At 37.0% G+C, this 20,790-nt stretch overlaps 1 protein-coding gene and 1 long non-coding RNA gene across 2 annotated transcripts in view; one reads left to right on the forward strand and one right to left on the reverse strand.

Moving 5' to 3' along the window:
• LOC111347678 (uncharacterized) overlaps positions 1-20,790 on the reverse strand; it is a 724,620-nt gene that overhangs the window by 696,692 nt on the left and 7,138 nt on the right. The window contains exons 6-14 of the mRNA XM_088749324.1: positions 20,531-20,656; positions 18,696-18,821; positions 17,549-17,668; positions 17,132-17,257; positions 12,876-13,001; positions 12,505-12,630; positions 11,958-12,083; positions 11,425-11,550; positions 10,452-10,577 (exon numbers count right to left, since the gene is read on the reverse strand). Of these exons, the coding sequence (XP_088605450.1) occupies positions 10,452-10,577; positions 11,425-11,550; positions 11,958-12,083; positions 12,505-12,630; positions 12,876-13,001; positions 17,132-17,257; positions 17,549-17,668; positions 18,696-18,821; positions 20,531-20,656 (1,128 nt within the window). The remainder of the gene's footprint in view (positions 1-10,451; positions 10,578-11,424; positions 11,551-11,957; positions 12,084-12,504; positions 12,631-12,875; positions 13,002-17,131; positions 17,258-17,548; positions 17,669-18,695; positions 18,822-20,530; positions 20,657-20,790) is intronic.
• On the forward strand, positions 14,281-15,767 carry LOC111347675 (uncharacterized). The gene is made up of 2 exons (XR_002696545.2): positions 14,281-14,501; positions 14,630-15,767. It is a non-coding gene; the product is annotated as an uncharacterized LOC111347675 (long non-coding RNA).

The raw sequence follows: 20,790 nt of genomic DNA on the forward strand, positions 1-20,790 counted from the left end.
ACTTCAATCGTAAGATGAATTTCATTATACTGACCAAAGGCAATTTCCAAAAAATACGACTTGAGCTCAAAGTTGTTACAGAACGAAAGCAATGCCATTTTTATTTAATTTTTTCGGTGAATCAAAATCAAAATATTTAAAGAAAATCAGCTTCAAAAATTGCACCATGTGAAATTTCCGTATTTCTCTTTTATCTTAAAAAAGAGCATAACTTGATTTAGCAAACTGAATCATGTTCAATGTGAAATACTTCGATAGAAATATACTATAGCACGCATGTTTTGCAGCAACAAAAATAGTCCATGGGCCAAAGTAGGTTCTCATTACCACTCAAGGGGGGCGAGAATGAGAGTGTTACCTAAAGCAGTATCTTTAACATAATATATTATTTCAAAACTATTTTCGGCTAAAAGCCACAATTTTACGATTTTATTTGAAAGAAAACTAAATCAAAACATAGTGAAACTCGAAAGGCACAGTGAATAATTTCCAAGATGATGGCATCGCTGCCTGGTGGGTGCGTTGAAGTTCTTGTGCAACCTCCACGTTTTATGGCGCACTTTGCCCAAAATCTAGAGCGATTAGGCTTCTAAAAGTCAAAGCTTATTAAAAAAGAGAACAAAATAAAGACTAGGTACTATTTTCTGCCAATTAGCTTACATACTTACAAAAATTCGAAAGCAGGTTATCTAATATGGAGGCTCTCGTGCAGTCCCTCAAGGTAAAGAAGAAGCTCAACTTAAAGAGCATCGTCGTCGTCTTTGACTTAACACTGTATGCAAAGGCAAGCGAGGAACAATGGAAACAAAGCGCGAAACTTAAAGGTATGGTTATGAAAATGGAAGTATTCCATACAGCATGAATCATGTTGTCAATCACTGGCAAGCGATTCCACGATGCTGGCTGGCGGGAACTGTGTGTAGAGTGTGATGTGATAGCAGGAGGTTCTATTGCAGAAGTTCTAAAGGGACTTACTCGTGTATGAGGCCCTTATGAGACTGGCGTGGCAAGGATTCAGGACCTGGATAATGAGAGAATTATAAGCCGTCTAAGAGTAACGTTAAAAGCTTATTTGGTGAATTTGACGATTTGTATGATGATATCTGCAAAAGGTAGTTCAAGAAGCATGTGACCACTACTTGTAATGTCAATTCTGTTCATCTATTTGAAAAGTACATGGTGTTTCTTCGGTACGAAAGCGGAAAGCCATCCGAACTCTGCGTATCTTAAACTAAATATGGTAGAGATCCGCCATGGTAAAATTCTGCGACGCAATGACCAAACTTAAACTGAAAACATTTGGTGATCTCTCAAAGAAGATGAAAGTTTAACGTGAGACAAATAAGTAAGTGATAATTGAGATTCACCGTGCGCTGTTTGCTCCAATGATCCCTATTGCTGAGAAGAGAAAACTGAAAATGATTGCAATTCCTCTGTCACCCCCTCGGACATTTGCCTCGGGCCTTCAAAAATATACCAGCTGCAGATGTGATACCACAACCGTGTGCGCGAACTATTGAAGGAATAACAATGGTTCAGAAGATAAGAGGCGACCAGAATACATTTGCAGAGATAGCTGATAGTATGATATCAATAGTTTTGCATGAACGAGCAGAAAACTAGTGCATTGGGGTAGTCTTTGATGTTTAACGAGATAGCTCAATAAATAATGCTGAGAGAGATAGAGCGGTGGGATCAGAAAGCGCTCATTAATTTAGAATTTAAATCTTTGAGATGGTTTTAATTTCTGCCATCTCTGTTGTTGTGGAAGAATGAATTAACTTTGGTAATAGGCCAGGATCCGAAGCTTTAAACTTTATTTTACACAAATATTCAGTACTTTTTTTATGTGCTGAAATTTGTGCTACCAGCTATATAATAATATTGGTCAAGGCCTTCTCTGCACTTTACCATCCCAAGACAAAGAAAATAGAACTTACCTTAACGCATTTCCCGAATATCTTAGCGCTAACCTTAACCTTAATCCGAGGCCCGCCTAAAACACTCTACTAATTATCTGTGCAAGCGCAAAAAGCCAAAAATTGCCAAACGAGCCTCGTTTCGTAAAACGAGTCTCGTTTCGTCAAACGAGTCTAGTTTCGACAAACGTCTCGTTTCGAGTCTCGTTTCTACAAAAGAGTCTCGTTTATATAAAAGAGTCTCGTTTCTACAAACGAGTCTCGCTTCTATAAACGAGTCTCGTTTCTATTCACAAACAAACGAGTCTCACTTTAAATCGTTTATCGAGTGACTTATAACTCGTGACGATTGAAAATCGACTGGTTTCCCAGTTTTCTCTTCTCAGCAATAGTGATCATTGAGTGTGTTGAAAAAAAAATTAATGTAAAACAATTTTTCAAATTATATTTGCGGTAATGTTTCCTTGAGAATTCGATAAGCACAATTCCACAGATATTTCTGAAAATTTGGCAAGCATTTATCATAAATCTAGTTGGAAGAAGAACCTTTCTACATAGAATGAATACTTGCTAAAAACAAGGATTTCAGATATTTATTCAATAGTGGAAATACCCTTAAAGTGAGAATTCAAAGTCATAATTCTTAAAACAAGGAATGTAAATCTTATTTTTAATGGTGGTATTCTTAAACTGAGGAACTTTCATTAGAGAGTATAAATTTCTTAAAAGCAGAAATCTTGATCCTTACATTTCAAGGAATTGACTCTCAAAATAAGGAAAAAATCCTTGTTTTGAGTATCCCCTGACTTAAACAAAAATTCCGAAAAACATAAACTTTAGAGTGGTGTGAACATCCTTGTACTTATTTCCATCCTCATGCTAATAACTATCTCAGAAGTGCGAGACAGGCTTCAAGCGCGGTACTCAGTTGCAACACAAGCATAGGTATAAACATAACAAGCTAATGCGCAGGTGCATAGGCACAGCTGCAACATAAACATGAGCACAAGTCCTCAGTCGATGTTATGTTAAATAGGGACATGGTTGGTATAAGCAGTATAGTGCTTGCTGATTGCCTGAAAGTCTTTCGCTTACGTTAATCCTTACGCTTATGCCAACCAAGTCTTAACTAGACAGTATAAGCATAAAAAGAAGGCAACGTTTTTGATAATCATATGCATATATGCTTATCCTTATGTCCGTGCGTTCCATCCAGCGCATAAGATTTTACAAGCCTATCCCTATGCTTGCATCGCAAGTAAATACTGAGCTCAATATTAGAACAATAGTTTTATGATAAACAAAACAGCACCCTTTTGAACTTTCATTCCACAAACCTTTACAGTAAAATCCGGAACAGTGATTGTCTTGCACTAAATCCTAATCAGGCCTTATTTTCTGTCTTTGGGGCCTAATTTAGTTTCACATCATATTCCTCATAATGCTCATTTACCAGTCGAACGATTCATACTCTAGTATGGAAATCAAACACCCATTTCTTTTGACCACACAAATTACATTGGCTTATCCAATTCACGAGTTGGCTCACAGAGCCTTTGATTTGTATTATCAGGCACAGCCTCGTCTTGCATTTGTACAATTTCTGCCTCTGAAACTTAAGCGAGACGCAAGTTTACGCCCATCAGTTTGTTTTTCACATTATCCACTCGATCGGAGGTGTATATTGTTGAATAGCCCGAGATAGCGGACCAATCCGATTGCTTGAAACGCCAAGATCACTGAGTGTGTATATACTAATACATTGTATCCGAAGCTTAATTATCACTACAAAAAGGCCGATTTACTTGTACAACCATTATGACCCAACAATATTAACCTCGCGGTGGATTCTTATAGTCTCCTAATTTTCTTAAATATATATTTAACATACATCACAGTATATTATTTTAACAAATAAAGTCCATGCTGCCGTGCTTCTGTTCAGCAATAAATCGCAGATGAGAACTGTGGTAAGAACAAAAAAATGGCACAATAGGCGCAGCCAAATATGTCACTGATGTGTTTTCCACAATGGAAGTCTTTTGTGATCTATTACAGTACAGATCCAGTAAGTAAATAAGTAGGTAAGTAAGTAAGTAAGTAATTAAGTGAGTAAGTAAACTTTATTTACACAAGGTAGCCCATTCAACTCCAAGGCTGGTCTCCATAGGGGTCATGTATCTTAAAGAATTAAATTTATTGAGAATTTTTATTCAAAGAGCCTAACAAATTAAAATACAACAATGAAATTTTTATTGAGAATAAACATTCAAAGAACCTAACAAATTAAAATACAACAATACAATCTAGGAACTGTATTAAGAGCCTAAAAACTACAGTGCAAAATCACTTTGAGGCCTAAAATATAATAAAACATCAAATTCATGCCCAAATTTCTGTTTAACCCAGGGAAGCAACATGTGATTTATCTTTTTCACATATTATAGACTGCAGCAAAACTGTGGTAATGGTGATGTAATCTAAGCATGTGTCCTCCGATAGATCATAATTACGTAAGAACCAATGAAATGCACGTAAATGAAAATGGAACATACACCCGTTGTAGAACCACTGAGGCCCAAGAGTATTGAGCTGCTGATGGCTTCAAATAGTTTTTCCATTTTCTAACACCAGTTCTTCAATGTACTATACTATCTACACCTTTTAGTTGCTATCGTATTTTTTAAATTTAAGGCTGCTAATAGGGAGAATCTGCCGTTTAGAAACAATCTTAACTTTAACTTTATATAAACTAAATAAACTATAAACTTTATATAGCTAAACCATAAAAGAAAAGAAAAGATCTATCTGTATGCAAAATTTAGAGCGAAACGACAGGGAGTTTGGAGCCACCAACATTTTGATAGTTTAAGAAGTGAACCTATCGAGTCATTTAGAAGTCATTGTTATTAAAGGAAAAAAGTTATTCGGACCTATCTTAATCAATAAAGTGTCCAATGTATCAATTGAATGTAATTCTAGCCTCATCTCTCCAAAAACAGTGATAGATTGCAAGTTCTGATACTGTGTAATTCTAAATTAGTGGTAATGGCCAACACACACCATTGGGGCCAAAACATAATAGCTAACGGAGGATTCTAATGTTTTCTTTTTTTTTTTTTTTTTACATTAAAATCTATGCGTTTAAAAACTTAAGCTTACTCGAAAAAAAAAAATCAGCACAAAGATACTGATCAAGTGAGAGGACAGTACAAGGCCTCTGCTTTCCAAAAAGTTACTGCATCATTATAAAGAAAACAGTAACATACTATATATTTAATATCATTACATCACGTAGACCCATACTTGCCTGTATACCCATAGAAAACCGTAAACACTTCCCGTTCTGTGAAACAGCACCATACCATGGCCAGGTGGTAAAGGCCATTGGTTTGGAGGAAAGAAAGAAAACTTTAATTACTCGAAAAGTTTGTAAGCCACTCGGGTCTGCCTCGTGGTTTACAAACTTTTCTCGTGTTCCCTTAACATTCCAAGTGATTTATCAGCCGGTAAATTGAGAGAAACGTGGTTTATCGGTTAAATAATCGAAAATTGTCGGGGTTTTCTTTTAATTTAACTATCATTTTAATTTAACTATCATTTCCATCCAATGTGCCAGTTTAATCGGGCAGGGCGGACTAAGTGGAAAAGTAACGTGACAATTTTTGAACCACCACCCAATCTCACACTTCCCCGCACAGTTATGATTTGGGTCTTCATCGTTATCTTGATCAATTGTGGTAAATTGTTGACCATCAGATTCCAGCAGGCTCCAATATTTTTCTAAACAAGTAGAAAGGAAAAAGAATGATACGAGGTCAATACATCGCTGAGTTTGTGAAAGAGTAGGAAACCATCGAGTAGAATTAACTGAGAAGATGACAAATCTATGCCATTTACAGGGTGAAAGATTAGTGTAGGAAAAAGAAAACTGCGCTTGAGGTCTTTTGTTTGTTATAGCCGAAGGTCGCAGGCCAGGCGCCGTACTCAAGGCAAAAAGCACAGTTATTTCCCATATGGACAGAACTAGGGCGGCAAATGACTCATTTTTACCTCGTTGTACGGGAATCCTACAAACGAGTTTTTAAAGGGAATCCAACGTGGAATTTAATAATAAAAATAATAATAATAATAATAATAATAATAATAATAATAATAATAATAATAATAATAATAATAAAAGAAGTTTAATTCCACCATTGTGGTTTGAAATGTACAACTATACAAATTACAAATGAATAAAGACTGATAGTTTCTAAGGAAACTGTTTGGGGCTGCTTCGGTGGGGGTAACGAAATAATTTGGATATATCAACAAAGTTGAAATGGTAAATAGGCCGCCGTAACGATTACAAAAGCTGACGTTTCGAGCGTTAGCCCTTCGTCGGAGCGAAAAGAGGAATTGTGGGTTGTGTGTGCTTTTAAAGGCAGAAAATTGGGCTACATTATTTGTGGGAACATGGCAACGAGAAAAACACCAATGAATTAGTGGAATGAAAAGCGTCCGTTGATCCCTGTGGGATCTAGACTGCCGGTTTGAAAGATGAGCTTTTGTTCAAGATTTTTACGACTTTTCGTGCTACATAAGTGTAAGGAAAGACCACAGATTGCCATATGTTGCTTAGAATGATTAGGTAAATCAAACTGTCTAGCGACTGGTTTCGATGTGTCCTTGTCACTCCTTTTCACGTCGCGAAGGTGTTCTCGGAAACGGTCACCTACTCTTCTGCTTGTCTTACCGATGTATATCTTTTAGCAATAAGTGCAAGTTATGCAATAGATTACATTGGCGGATGTGCACGTGAAGTGATTGGTGATCTTAATGGATCGTTTGGGTCCAAACGATCCATTAAGATCACATTCTGCTAATCAATAGGGCAGGATCCAAACGATCCATTAAGATTACATACTGCTAATCAATGAGGCACTGAGTTACAATATATATTATATATTGATATTATAAATGAATTTATACTTATACAAGCTAAAATACATGTGTGGGTATATAGTCTTAAAATATATTCGTTGATGAAAGCTAAACTAATACTTCGCAAAGAACTTCGGCGCAATCTTTCAGTACTGCATTCAGTTAATGCCTATTTGTTAGCGCATCTCGTTTGATAGTGGTGCATGCGCTGTCTCGCCATTGGGAGATGTTTAATGAGAGGTCCTCGTCTTCAGATCTTTTGAAGAGTTTTAAAACAGAGTTCACTACGTCTCTCCTCAATATTCTTAAGTTTAGGAATTGAAGGGCTTCTGAGTAGGAATACGTAATGCTATGATTTTGAGGGCACGTTTCTGTATACGTTCTAACTCTCGAGAAAGGTAGGAGGGTAGAGCGTCGTCCCATACTACAGATCAATATTCAAGTGAAGATCATATCAGGGCGATATAGATATTAATTAAATCATTAATCTCAACGCTCCCTCAACGAAGTACTGGGAGTATATGAGGTCGCTTAGAAGCCTTGATGACAATAGATTCGATGTGATTGTTCCATTTCAAATTATTCTAGATCACCGGCCCAAGTACTCTATGTGAGGTTACATGCTCTGACTGTTGATCATCGATCTTCAAATGAGGGAGATCTATGGGTTCCTCTCGGAAACAAATCCGCATTTGTCATTCACTTTCACTTACCCACATGTAAAAGCTGTCATTATTAGTCGAAGTGATCTTGCAGTTTATACGCAGCATCTTTCCCTTAACTACCATCTTTGGAATGGACAAAAAACTATCGAGCTCAGGTAAAAACCCAACACTGTAAATCTCTTCGATGTCCTTTTTTTTTTTTTTTTTTTCTTTTTTTTGTGATCTGGGTTAGGAAACAAGAATCGTGAGAAAAGTTAAAGCTTATGTCTGATTGATAAAACTCAATTATCTGTCATACGTAAGCATCGGCGGCTGGATCGATGAGTAACACCCCCGCGAACGAAAACAATATTGTGATTTTCTGAGATGAAAGAAAAAAAATCCTTGAATTAACTGCCTCCTACAGTATCTTTAATTTTTATCATCAAAAACACTCGCAATGATATTGATAGAGAGTGGTATTAGATGCAAGCGGGAGAAAACCCTGTTAAACGACCAAGGCTTTACACTGCAATAATATTGGTTATATGACTCAAAATTCCATCGAGACGTTGTCTAGTTCTGTATAGTTAGGCACAGTCCTTAGGAACTAGGATAAATGAACTGAAATAAAATCTCGCGAAGAAAATTCAAAGTTTTAAGTAAGCAAGAAGCCTTTAAAATTACCGAGAGTTGCTGGGGAACGTTTCTTCGTCTTGCGTTCAAGACTCAGGCACCGAGCCGAGGAACTTTCTATTCGACTTTTCTCCAAAATTATGTATAGCAAGGCGTCTGCGAACTCGCAGTTCGTTTTCATGTCAAACCCTAAAGCTGTTTTTAGCCCAGTCTATTTTTCTAAAGTCGATTTAGCAAGCATTTTAATACGGTTTCATTTATCGCGAGCGTCGATTGAAAACGCCAAAGAGGAAGCAAACAGATGATAAACGTAATGAAACAAAATTTATCTCAGACGTCGACGGGTGTGTTAAAAAAAAAGAAAAACAAAAACGCAATTGCAGCGAGCTCAAAACCCGAGGGATCTCACAACTGCTCTTGTAATCCTGAGTTTAGAGGAGAGACAAGTGTACAGGTAAAAGAAGTTCTTTAGAGCGCGAAATTTTACAATATCACAGAACGCGTAAATCTACAAACCCGTCTGTGATGGACTTGGCAGTTCTCTGATATTGCAACACCGAAGAAAAGATGACGAGCTCTATTTTCCAATTTTTTTTTTCATTGTCATCGTTTCTTTTTATTATTATTATTTTCTTTTTTGACATCCTCAATGAAAAGAGGCGTTTGCAAATCCTATTGGATAAAGATCGCAACGATTAAGTAGAATAACATTACATACACGATGGGCTTTCCTTTTTTCTGTTTTACAGAAAATATTCAGAATTGCCACTTCGCACGTGATGAATTCTCAGGTATTTATTGCTTTGACATGGGCTATATTATTTAATGCCTATGCGTCAATCAAAACCAATCACGATTTACAGACACAAACAGCTCATCATTACCTGCCTCACTCAATTCCAACGTGTACTTTGTCTCCTTACCACGTACTTTAAAGGAATGAAATGAATTGGATGCAGTGAAGTGATGGGACTCATGGGACCAATGCTGGTAAATGTAAAGTTGGTGTTGGCTTCTATTTGTCAAGCGGTGTATTTTGTCCAGCCCGAGCCAAAAATTTTCAGATAGATTTCCAAAGCCATTTTTATAGGCATTCCAATCTTTGTTGAAGTTGTAGGAGCCGCGAAGTTTTCTTTGGAATACTATCCATCCCCCTCCGTCCATCGTTTGGTCACAAAAAACATCAAAGGCACCTGCACCGTCAGGATCAATTTGAAAAATTCCATCGAGACGTTGTCCAGCTCTGTATAGTTCGGCACAATCCTTAGGAACTAGGAAAAATTAACTGAAATAAAATTTCGCGAAGAAAATTCAAACTCCTTCAATGTGTCTTGGTTCCGGATTTCTACTCTCTATTTTCGATCTGAACAAAGAGTTTAATAATTACTTTCTTTAATCATCAACAATATTTCGGTTCTTTTTTTATCTTTTTTTTTAAATATTTCTGAAAAAGTTTCATTTGCTATCCCTGGCCATAAATATTCCTTATTATTCTTTATCTCAACTAAGAAATACTGTCGTCGCCAGATAATCCTCACATGTCACTGTCATTATTGTGGGAAACTCGATCTTTATTTTTGACGTAATCAAAGCAAAGTGCACTCTCTGATTGGTCAACTCAGCGTCCACCATTTGCGTATGGGTGTACACTGCTGACGTGAGCAAATGCAAAGGCTACTTTTCCACGCGCGCTTCTTTTATGGCCGCGTAAGATTTGTTTAATAAAAGAAAGCTCTTTTGCTACAATGTAACAATTTTATATTATAGAACAAATGGTGAACACCAGAGTGTACACTATTGAGTCATGGATGCACCTGGGAGGTTTGCTGAAGAAGCTAGAGTCGCTCTCGGCTATCACCTCGCACGACGATTAGGCTTCTTTCGTGCTTAGCAACCTCCCGCGTGTATTCATAACTCAATAGTGTACACTGTGGTAATAGTGTGGTAATAACAATAGTGTACGCTTATGGATGCACTTGGGAGGTTTACTCAAGAAGCTAGAGTCGCTCTCGGCCATCGCCTCGCGAGACTGTTAGGCTTCTTTCGTGCTTAGCAATCTCCTATGGTGTTTACCATTTCTTAATTGTCAAATATCATTTGTATTGAGTATTGAGAGTTTCAGATATTCTGAGCACCCTCGTCCATGTCCAACCGACGTAACCCATGCAATGATTGAAATACAGAATTAAAAGGGGAAAGGGGGGGGGGGGGGGTAGAAGGATGAATTTAAAGAGCTATTCATTTATCCATATATTTATTTATTTCTGATAGGTGTTTAGTTTAAAGATCTATTTATCAAATAAGGTCGTCCTCTCCAGGATTCTACCTCGGCAGTGGTTTCCATCCCCAATGTATCCAGGATTACAAGAACAGTTGAACGATCCCTTGGTATTTGTACAGGTGGCATTGCCCCTGCTACAATTGTGGATATTCTCAGAACACTCGTCGATGTCTGAAACGATATCAAACGACAGTCAAAAGAAATGACGTGGCAGGGGGGAAAGGTTTCAGTATAAGTGCACTATACACAAATAATGCAAAGAGTAACGCCAGTTAATCCAAATATGTGTAACCAAAGCGATAATAGACAAAATCATTAGAAGGAGTCGCCAACGCATAGTTTTACCCAGGATAATAAAAAAATATAAAGAAAAACAATAGACAAATAAACAAAAAAACGACAACAATAGAGCTCGTCTTTTTTTAATTTGATACCACAATGTAGTTTCAACATTAAGTTTACTGTCTTTATGCGGGAAGATTAGTAGTTTCACTTACCCCTTGATATTGCAAAACATGACGCTCGAAATTATTTTCATTATCCGTGCAGTTGTATCCTTCACCTCTGAGTCCAGGATTACAAAAGCAGCTAAAAAATCCCTTGCTATTTTCACAAGTAGCGTTGTCCTCGCTACAACTGAGGATATTTTCTGCGCCCTCGTGGATGTCTCATAGGACATCAACAGACCAGACTCATAATCGTATTATTTCTAACGCGGCTGTGGCGTTGGCTGGATAGAGGAGGGGCTTAAAGGGTTTGGATGAGGAATGGGGGAGGGAGATATTATATTGTTTCAAGGCAAATTTTAATTTGATCTTAGTCAATCTAGTTTGATGGTAAAAGTAAATGCAGAATCTGATATTTGAGCGCAATTCGGAGGAATACCTCGCGTTAAAAGAGTTTTGCCGTTAAGTCCAAAATGTACGTTGCAGCTCTCGAAAAAAGATCTTAGAGATCTAACTGATGTACGCGCTATTATAGCAATATATCATGTTCTAAATCACATATATATTTTCACCTATGCAGTTCCGTCCATCTTCGTGGAATCCAGATTTGCAAATGCACTTGAATGATCCCTTGATATTCTGGCAAGTGGAGTTTCCATGAGTGCAGTTGTGGACATTTTTAGCGCATTCGTCAACGTCTGAAATTAAACCAACAATGGCATCCATGATCGTGATAGAGTGCAACGATAGGGAAGTGAGGGCAATGCGACTTTAACTTTGACAGTATGGTAAAAAAGAGCTGTCCTAAAAATTTCATCGTGTCCTCAAAGCCAAAGGCTTTTGGTAAATGAAAATCTGGGAATTCGCCTCGCGTGGCGCCATTTGACAGGTCAGCACATTGTTTAATTTTTCTATGGGTATACAGGCAAATAAACAATAGATTTTTGACCAATCAGAACAATCGTTGTGTCTAAGCTATATCTTAAAATAGTATCCCCTTCCGAATAATATCAGCTTTCCATTTATGATGCCTTTGTTTCAGCCACTTCTATAGTTTTTCCGCGCTGGTACGACAAAGCATCATGTTCTGAATACTGTTCAGTACCTGTGCAGTTGTATCTGTCACCAATGAATCCTGGTCTACAAATGCACTCGAATGATCCCCTGGTATTATTACAAGTGGTAGTTATATTGCCGCAGTTGTGGCTGTTTTGAGAATACTCGTCAATGTCTGAAATTTAATCAGCAGTCCATATCAATTATGCTGATAAAGAAGAACAATGAAAAGCGACTGAAAGCTGCATGGGTTTCCAACCTAAAAACCACCGGAGTCTCTCGACTTCGTATCGGTCTATAAAAACGCAAAAATTGATCCAGCCGATCCCGGCCGATCCAGTATGCTAGACGCGTGTCATATATGAACTTCGCTCACCATAGAGTCTCTGCGGCTTATTGGTCTGAGGTCCGATTCCTCAAGAGGACTCACAATTCTTTTCTTTGTCCCACGCTCGAGCCGAGACGAAAAACATATTTTTTATATCTCTTTACTGAGGGGAAACCCTTTTAATTCTAATTTATTCTTGTTTTTCTTGTTACCATGTTACCCACGAAATTTTATCTGATCAATAAGATCATGCTCTCCAGTATTATACCTTTGCATTCATGTCCATCCCATCTGAATCCAGGATTATTACAAGAGCAGTTGTAAGATCCCTCGGTATTTGTGCAATTGGAATTCTCGCTACAGTTGTGGGAGTTTAGACTACACTCGTCGATGTCTGAAATAAAATCAATGGATCACACCCATGATCTTTGTTGTCTCTGGGAAGGATGGGAGGGGAGCGAGGAGCTAATGTACAATACGAAACAAACTCTACCCCCTGCTAATCCAGTTGTGTAGGTGAAAAAGTTTATATATTGCATGTGATAATCGGAGTGCATAATGATCAGGATAATAGGACATGTGTTTCTTCTAAAGGGTTAATTAGGAAGTAGCATCCTGCTCGAACACAAAGTTCATTACCTGTGCAATTATGTATATCCCCGATGAATCCACGTTTACAAATGCACAAGAACGATCCATTCGTATTTTGGCAAGTGACGTTTTCATTGCTGCAGTTGTGGGTATCTATAGCACACTCGTCGATGTCTAAAATAAAGTCAATAGACCTTTGGTCAAAATACTGAATGACAGATGTCGCAGGAAGGAGGGGGGAAATACGATGGGAAATACTATTCGTCAGCAGTGGTGCGTGAGGTTAGAACAAAAAATGGGGGGCTGTGGAGATAATAAGCTCGTTAATTGTGTCCATCTCTGTAACATCCAAGATCACAGGACCAAATGGACCATCTCATGGTGTTATTGCAAATGGCATTTTCATTGCTACACTTTTGGGAACTTTGAGCGCACTCTTTAATGTTTACAACTGAATCAAAAAAACTGTATCATGATCGTAATAACGAGTAACACGGGTTGAAGAAGGGAAAGTGAATAAAAATCGTACTGATTTTACAAGTAGCCAATTACGAGTAATAACAATATAATTTCACTGAAAAATTAACGTTCGTCCAATCAACAACGGGAACGAACTGAGAATGGAGGAAGAGGTGAGTCGGAGAAGGAAGGCTGTAACACATAATGCTAAAAATACAGTATCGCAAGCTCGTCTTTTATTGAGGGCATTATAAAAGTAAAATAACAGTAAGTATTCTAGGGCCCGTCTCCGTTTCAGGGCTCTTGTTATACCATTCAGTAAAGAGTAACAGGTCATTAAAGTTAACCCGCCTTTGTAAATTTCGCCTTCTGATATATTAAACAATGATGCTGCAACTGATTGAAGTGTATCTTTAAGCCGTTTTGATTTACACCATTCCAAAATTCCATAACAGAGAAGTCGACTGCTGCTAAAGAGCCATTAGGAAGCAGATAAAGGTAACAAGGAACTTAATTTGTTCAATAAAAAAGCTTTGAATCCAGGATTTACAAGCACAGTTGTACAACCCGCACAAAGAAATTGGCAAACTACCATGGATTTTAGGGCATCAGGAGTACGATCCTTAACACTGAACATGTACTCAAATGCTCTAAAATCCATGGTAGTTTACCAATTTTCTTGTGCGGGTTGTAAATCCCGTTATATTGGCGAAACTAGTCGCCACTTCTCTACTAGGATAAAGGAGCACACGGAAAGCGATAAGAACTCTCATATCTTTAAGCATTTCAACACATCTCCTTCTTATAAGAACAAATACTCCCTTTCTCGCTTTAGTAGTCTGGATTCTGCTAACAACTCAATTGATTTATAACTCAAAGAAGGTTTTTATATAAATAAGACCAAACCTGAACTTAACAAACTATTACAGCATTATAACACTTCTCTAGCGCTTTAGTTCACACCTTTGATGTTTGCTGTCACCATAGTTAGTAGAGGGGACTGGTTAGGACGCGCGGCAAACTTCAAAGGGCCGGCCTATTGTCTGTCCCCTGAGCTTCGCTGGAACGTCACGTGACCAATGACCCTGCACAGAACCAAAACAATATGAAGGACATGAACGACTTAATTTTCTTCGGCGACGATTTTGATGCCATATTAGAAACTTTGGAAAACGAGGAAGAATACAAGAGCCCTTTGTCGAAGCAGCTGACTCTGTAAGTCTTTTAGAAGCCTTTAAAACGTTATTTTCGCCCAAAAACTTTGTAGTTATTGATGCCTTTAGCAACGGCATCGGTCGTAGTACAACAACATATTTTTTTACTGAAAGTCTTTCGATTTTTAGGTTCAATACGAAGAGGGAATTGTTTGCTAGTTGTGCCAAAAGAAATGCAAGACTAAGGCTGGATTAAAAAGACATAAGACAATAAAGCATAAGGAGGAACAAGCGCGGCGAAATCAACCGACTCAAGAAGCCAAATTCACTGGTGAAGACTTCGAAGCGTTATCAATGAAAGCACGAGATAAAATAATTGAAAGAAAAATCTACCCTCAAAGCGTAAAAGAAGAGCTACGAAGATATACGAACTCGGATGAAGAAAATATGGACTTCTAAGAAGTAGAATCCATGTATATCCGTTTGGTTAAAACTGGGAATGCAGAACAATTCTACTCGAAGTACTATTCAAGAATAGACCTCAATTCAACAAAGATTTTTGTGGGGTTGTCAAGTAATACGGCAACATTGCTTAGTACCAAAGTGGCTGATTGTTTGATAGCTTACAGCAAACAGAAAGATGAATCACCAAATCCCAATATCCCTACTAAACTGTGTGACAGAGATATGGCAGGGTTACAATATACTGGAGGATATGTTCTGCACAAGCTTTATAGCAAGGTGAACAATGTATATAATCCCACAGCACATACTGAACAAACAGCTTCAATACTGAAAGCTGGCAAAGCAGAAGATTTGCATGTTGCAGGGAGTCAAAAACTAATTTCATCTTTAAACCGAGGTGGACTTTGGGTTAATTCTAAACAAGCTCAAACAATTTTTAATAGAATAGATCATAATTTTAGGATTCTGACCTCAGGAAGTCTCCAGCTGAAGATTGACAATGCTCAGACATAGTGGAAGATAACAGCATTGCAAAAGTATTATTCATTTATATGTTACTGTACGGTGCTTTTCACCGGCCAAATATGTTATACAGAGACAAAAAATTCAATGTAAACAAATGAAGACAAAAACACTACGAAAGGAAATTTGTAGAGCCAGCAAAGAACAAGAAAGGCAGATATAGTTAGAATTAAGAGCCTGCAACAATTTGTCAATAAGTAATTTATTACAAAAGATTAATTTGGTAGCCACAACCTGCAACATGTTAAATGTTGCTCATTAATGATTATTTTATAGACAAAAATGAGTATAAAGGCTATATGGTTAAAGTATCTAACATAGAGTAACTTATTTATTTTCAGCCAGTCTTCTCGCCACTTCTTGTATTCTGCGTTTCGCGGCGCCGGTAGCTTCCAGATTCCTTTACTTCTCCTACGCGTTCCACAGCCAAATACTGAACAATTTTCACCTGGCATTATGTCCACTGACTTGATTAATGTTTTTAGCTATATTTTGAAGGTAAGATGTCGCTCGATCACGGAGAAAATCCAAATACTTAAACGCTACGTGACTGTCGAAACAAGCCCGCGGTGCCATTGTGGATTTATGTGTGCAGGGTCACTGTCACGTGACCTCGATAAAATCGAACAATAACCTATCCGACCGAAGTTTGCCGCGTTTCCTAACCAGTCCCCTCTACTAACTATGCTGTCACGTTTTAATTAGTACCCTCGTTTGTATTACATCATACTGTAAATATTTTACTCATCTACTTGTTTTGATTGAATAAAAAATTGCATAAGCAAGCCGAAACATTTCTCTTCAATAAGTTGTCTATTTCTTACAATAGTTATTTATATATTTCTATGTCACTCTTATCAAATCATTTTTAATCAGGTTTTCTTTTTCTTTTGTGGTGGTTGCTTGCTTTTCTTTTTTTGCGTACATTCTTGTGTAATTGTTGTCATAAGTTTCAGTCGATGCTGTGGCTGGTTACGATTTGCCGCCCAGCCTAAGCTTTTAACCTTTACTCTGGGCATCCGGACATTTGTGCTACCAATAATAATGATTATGATGAAAAAAATCCTCTGTTAAAACTCAAATACTACCACACAATAATACCAAGATTTGCAGTCATTTTAAGCTTGCATTAGCTAAAGCAAAATAATAGTTTACGGGTAAAATAGCGATAAACTATTATCATAGTTAAAAATGATGATAATGATGATGATGTCGATAATAAAATAACAATAATATTAATGATAATAATAATAATAATGATAATGATAATGATAATAATCATAGTACTATTACTAATAATAATAACAATAGTTGGGAAAGAAAGCCAACTGTGTTTGTAGCACAACAGAGACACGAGAGTCGTTCCTATTTTATTTGTTTTGACTATCTTCTGCCTCTTTTTGCATTCAATTGCCGACATTGTCCAAGAATTACGAATTTAGGTTTAATTCAAGTTTTTTCTTGCGCGGGATCAATGCGGGCAGTCCCGAGCGAGCAAGATGGGCCCATTTTGTCTACTCGGGTAGCCAAGGAGAACATAGGATTCTCTTCATCTCGCCCACGGGCACTACGAGCGATTCAATAAAAGAGCATAATATTGTAAATAATATCGGGTTCCCATTTAAGGTAGCCTTGTCAGGACCAGCTCTGTAGGTTTTTTGCGCTGATATGACAAAGTATCATGTTCTGAATACTATTTAGTACCTGTGCATTTGTGTCCGTCACCACGGAATCCTTTTTTACAAATGCACTTAAATGATCCCTTTGTATTGTTACAAGTGGCAGTTACATTGTTGCAGTTACGGCTGTTTTGAAAACACTCGTCAATGTCTGAAATTAATCAGCATTCCATATCAATTATGCTGATAAAGAATAACAATTAAGAGGGACTGATAAGATAAGAAATCTAACGTCACTCTCAAATATAATGCAATGGAGGCTGGGCTCAAACTATTTCTGACAAAGCCATAAATTGTAGTTTTCTTAAGCCACGGCCTCTCAGGAACTCAGTACATGAGTTTTCAATCGGAAAGCAATATACCAGTCCGTGGCATTCTTAAGGATTAAGGAATACCGATGGACTCTATGTGTTTAATGAGATCGCGTTCTGCAGGATTTTACCTTCGCATCGATGTCCATCCCCGCTGAATCCAGGATTACAAGAGCAGTCGTAAGATCCCTCGGTGTTTGTGCAGTTGGCGTTCTCGCTACAATTGTGGTTTTGAAAACACTCGTTAATGTCTGAAAAGAGATCAGCGGACTGTCAAAAGAAATGACAAAGCAATAACAATAATAATAATATTGATAATAATAGTAATAATAGTAATAAGAAGAATGATAATAAGAGTTATGTTAATGATAATGAAGAAAAAAACCGTTACAATTCAATAGTGCCTCACAACAATCCATAAATTTGCATTCATTTTAAACTTTCATATAGAGCTAAAGCAAACTAAGGGTTCACTATATGGTTAAAAATGATAAGGGTCCTGTTGATAGTGATAATAATAACGGAAATAATAGTAATTATAATAATAGTAATAATGATAATTACACTAATAGTAATAAAAATATAGAAAGAGGGAAAAACAAAAAACAAAAAACAAAAACAAAAAGGAAAAAGGAAAAAAAAATTAGCTCCCACTCTTTTCCTTGATACCACAATATCACATCTCCGTCAAGTTTTTTGCTTTTTATGCAGGGAGGTTGATAAGTTTACGTGCTTAAAGTGTAGCAAATGATGATAATAATAATAATAATAATAATAATAATCATAATGATGACAATGATGATGATAATGATGATAGTAATAATACCAATAATAGTAATAAAAATATGGAAAGAGGGAAAAACAAAAAACAAAAAAACAAAAACAAAAAGGAAAAAGGAAAAAAAAATTAGCTCCCACTCTTTTCCTTGATATCACAATATCACACCTCCGTCAAGTTTTTTGCTTTTTATGCAGGGAGGTTGATAAGTTTACGTGCTTAAAGTGTAGCAAATGATAATAATAATAATAATAATAATAATAATAATAATGATGATAATGATGATGATAATGATGATAGTAATAATACCAATAATAATAACAATACAGAAACAGTGAAAAATAGTTAAAAAACAAAAAACAAAAACAGATACAAAATTGAGCTCGTCTTCTTTTCTTAGATACCACAATATCGAATCTCCGACAAGGCTTTCGTTTCTTAGCCGGGGAGTTGGCAAGTTTACGTCCAAAAAATCTCGTGCACTGAATAATGTGACATACCTCTGCAGTTGTATCCATTACCTCTGAAACCAGGATTACAAGAACAGTTGAACGATCCCTTGCTGTTGCTACAAGTGGCGTTGTTCTTGCTACAATTGTGGATATTTTCGGCACACTCGTCGATGTCTTAAATAGAATCAACAGGCCGTGCCCATGATTTTAATAATTTTAACACGGCTGCAACGCTGGTAGGAGGGGTGGGGTGCTAAGAGGGAAGGAGACTTTAAGGTGGCTGAACACAGTTTTCGCTTGCGCTTTTGCTAATGCAATTCAGCGCGCGCGCAAGGATTGCAAAAAAAAAAAAACATGCGGTCAATAGAGTGGTCGTTTTATTTACTTAACACGTATCCGCACTATCTGTGCTATTTTTCTCTATAGTTGGCGCAGTGTATTGAGGGCTTTAATCTTTTTTTACAAAGACATGTTAGAAAAGTTAACGGTGCAAAGCACCCTCAGCTTTTTCGTCCTTAGCGAGAGAATCCAGTTAAATGCAGCGCATGCGTAGTAAGTAAAAAATAGCGATTGAATAGAAAATTGCTTTCTCGGAAATATGTATATTTCTTAAGAAACACTCATTAGAATTTAACGAAATTTCGCGCTAAAATACTTTAGGAAATAACTAACCGGATTATCGAAAAAAAATGATTTTTAAGGAAGGAAATTCTAGATAATTGAGTGAGCCTTCAACAAGGGATAGTTAAAGATCCCCTTGTAAAATTGAATTTAACGAAATTTCGCGCTAAAATACTTTAGGAAATAACTAACCGGATTATCGAAAAAAAATGATTTTTAAGGAAGGAAATTCTAGATAATTGAGTGAGCCTTCAACAAGGGATAGTTAAAGATCCCCTTGTAAAATTGTTAGCAAGATGGTGTGAACTTGTAAGTATCATTACAAGCTCGTCGCACGTAAATTATAAATAAAAACTAATGACAAGATTTTCTACAAATGAAGAAAACCGATTTTAGAGGCCTGTTTATGTTTATTCATGTCGCCATGACAACGGCTCATACGTCAGCTTAACTATCAAGAAAACAAAGTTTGTGTTGTTAACTTGCTTGGTGCCAGTTTTGGCGACAGAGAGATCAAGGGTTTTAGAGAAAATGGTGAAAGAAATACGGGTATCAAAAGCTGTGTTCAGCCACCTTAATAAAATTTTCCTTTTGTCACTATATTGCTATTTTCATGTCTCTAACTGTGCAAGCTATTGACTAGTTACGATATCAGTAAAAATAGAAAGTTTTGTGTGATTCTTAAAATAGAATAGGTATTTAGAAGGGAACGGTAGTTGTCAACAGCCTTTTAGGGTTCAATTTGGGATTAGAGCACAAAATGCAAGTAACAGTTTTTTAATTATCAGGTTGGTGCAAATGTTTTGAGCTCAGCAAGACCACACTCGTCCACGTCTAAAATGAAACCAACAACTAATATCCAATATTGAGATAAAATATAACAATGAGAAACTGAAACCAGAGAGGATCACTATAAAAGCTGAGGGAAAAATGTTGCTTTTCAGAAGTTCATAGTTGCAGCTCAAGCTCATATTAGTTTCACAAACAGACAAGTCAGAGAGGTGAGTCCCTGATCACTAATTTTATCCCAAAAGTACACGAGGATTGAATAAAACCTTTTAAAGCTGTGCATGGAGTTTCAGAGTTTTTATGGTTTTCTGCGTTGATCAAAATCATTCAGTCATCCATTCAGCAATGATTCTACCGGAGTAACACCTTCCGAATCATATCAGGCTACCATTTATAGTGCTTTAATCCGGCCAGTTCTAAAGGGTTTTTCGCGCTGATTCGAACAGCATCATGTTCTGAATACAGTTCAGTACCTGTGCAGCTGTATCCGTCACCAATGAATCCTGGTTTACAAATACACTTGAAAGATCCTTTGGTATTATTACAAGTGGCAGTTATATCGCTGCAGTTATGGCTGTTTTGAGAACACTCGTCAATGTCTGAAAGTAAATCCGCAGTCCTTGTCACTTACAGTACTGAAGATTTACAAAGAAGAGCGTATCGGTATTGGGGCTTCCATTGAAAAAAAACAAAAAAAACAAACAATCAAACACAAGGTGATGTAAGAAAAAGA

The sequence above is a fragment of the Stylophora pistillata genome, chromosome 2 (assembly GCF_964205215.1).
Source record: "Stylophora pistillata chromosome 2, jaStyPist1.2, whole genome shotgun sequence".
Classification (NCBI taxonomy): Eukaryota; Metazoa; Cnidaria; class Anthozoa; order Scleractinia; family Pocilloporidae; genus Stylophora; species Stylophora pistillata.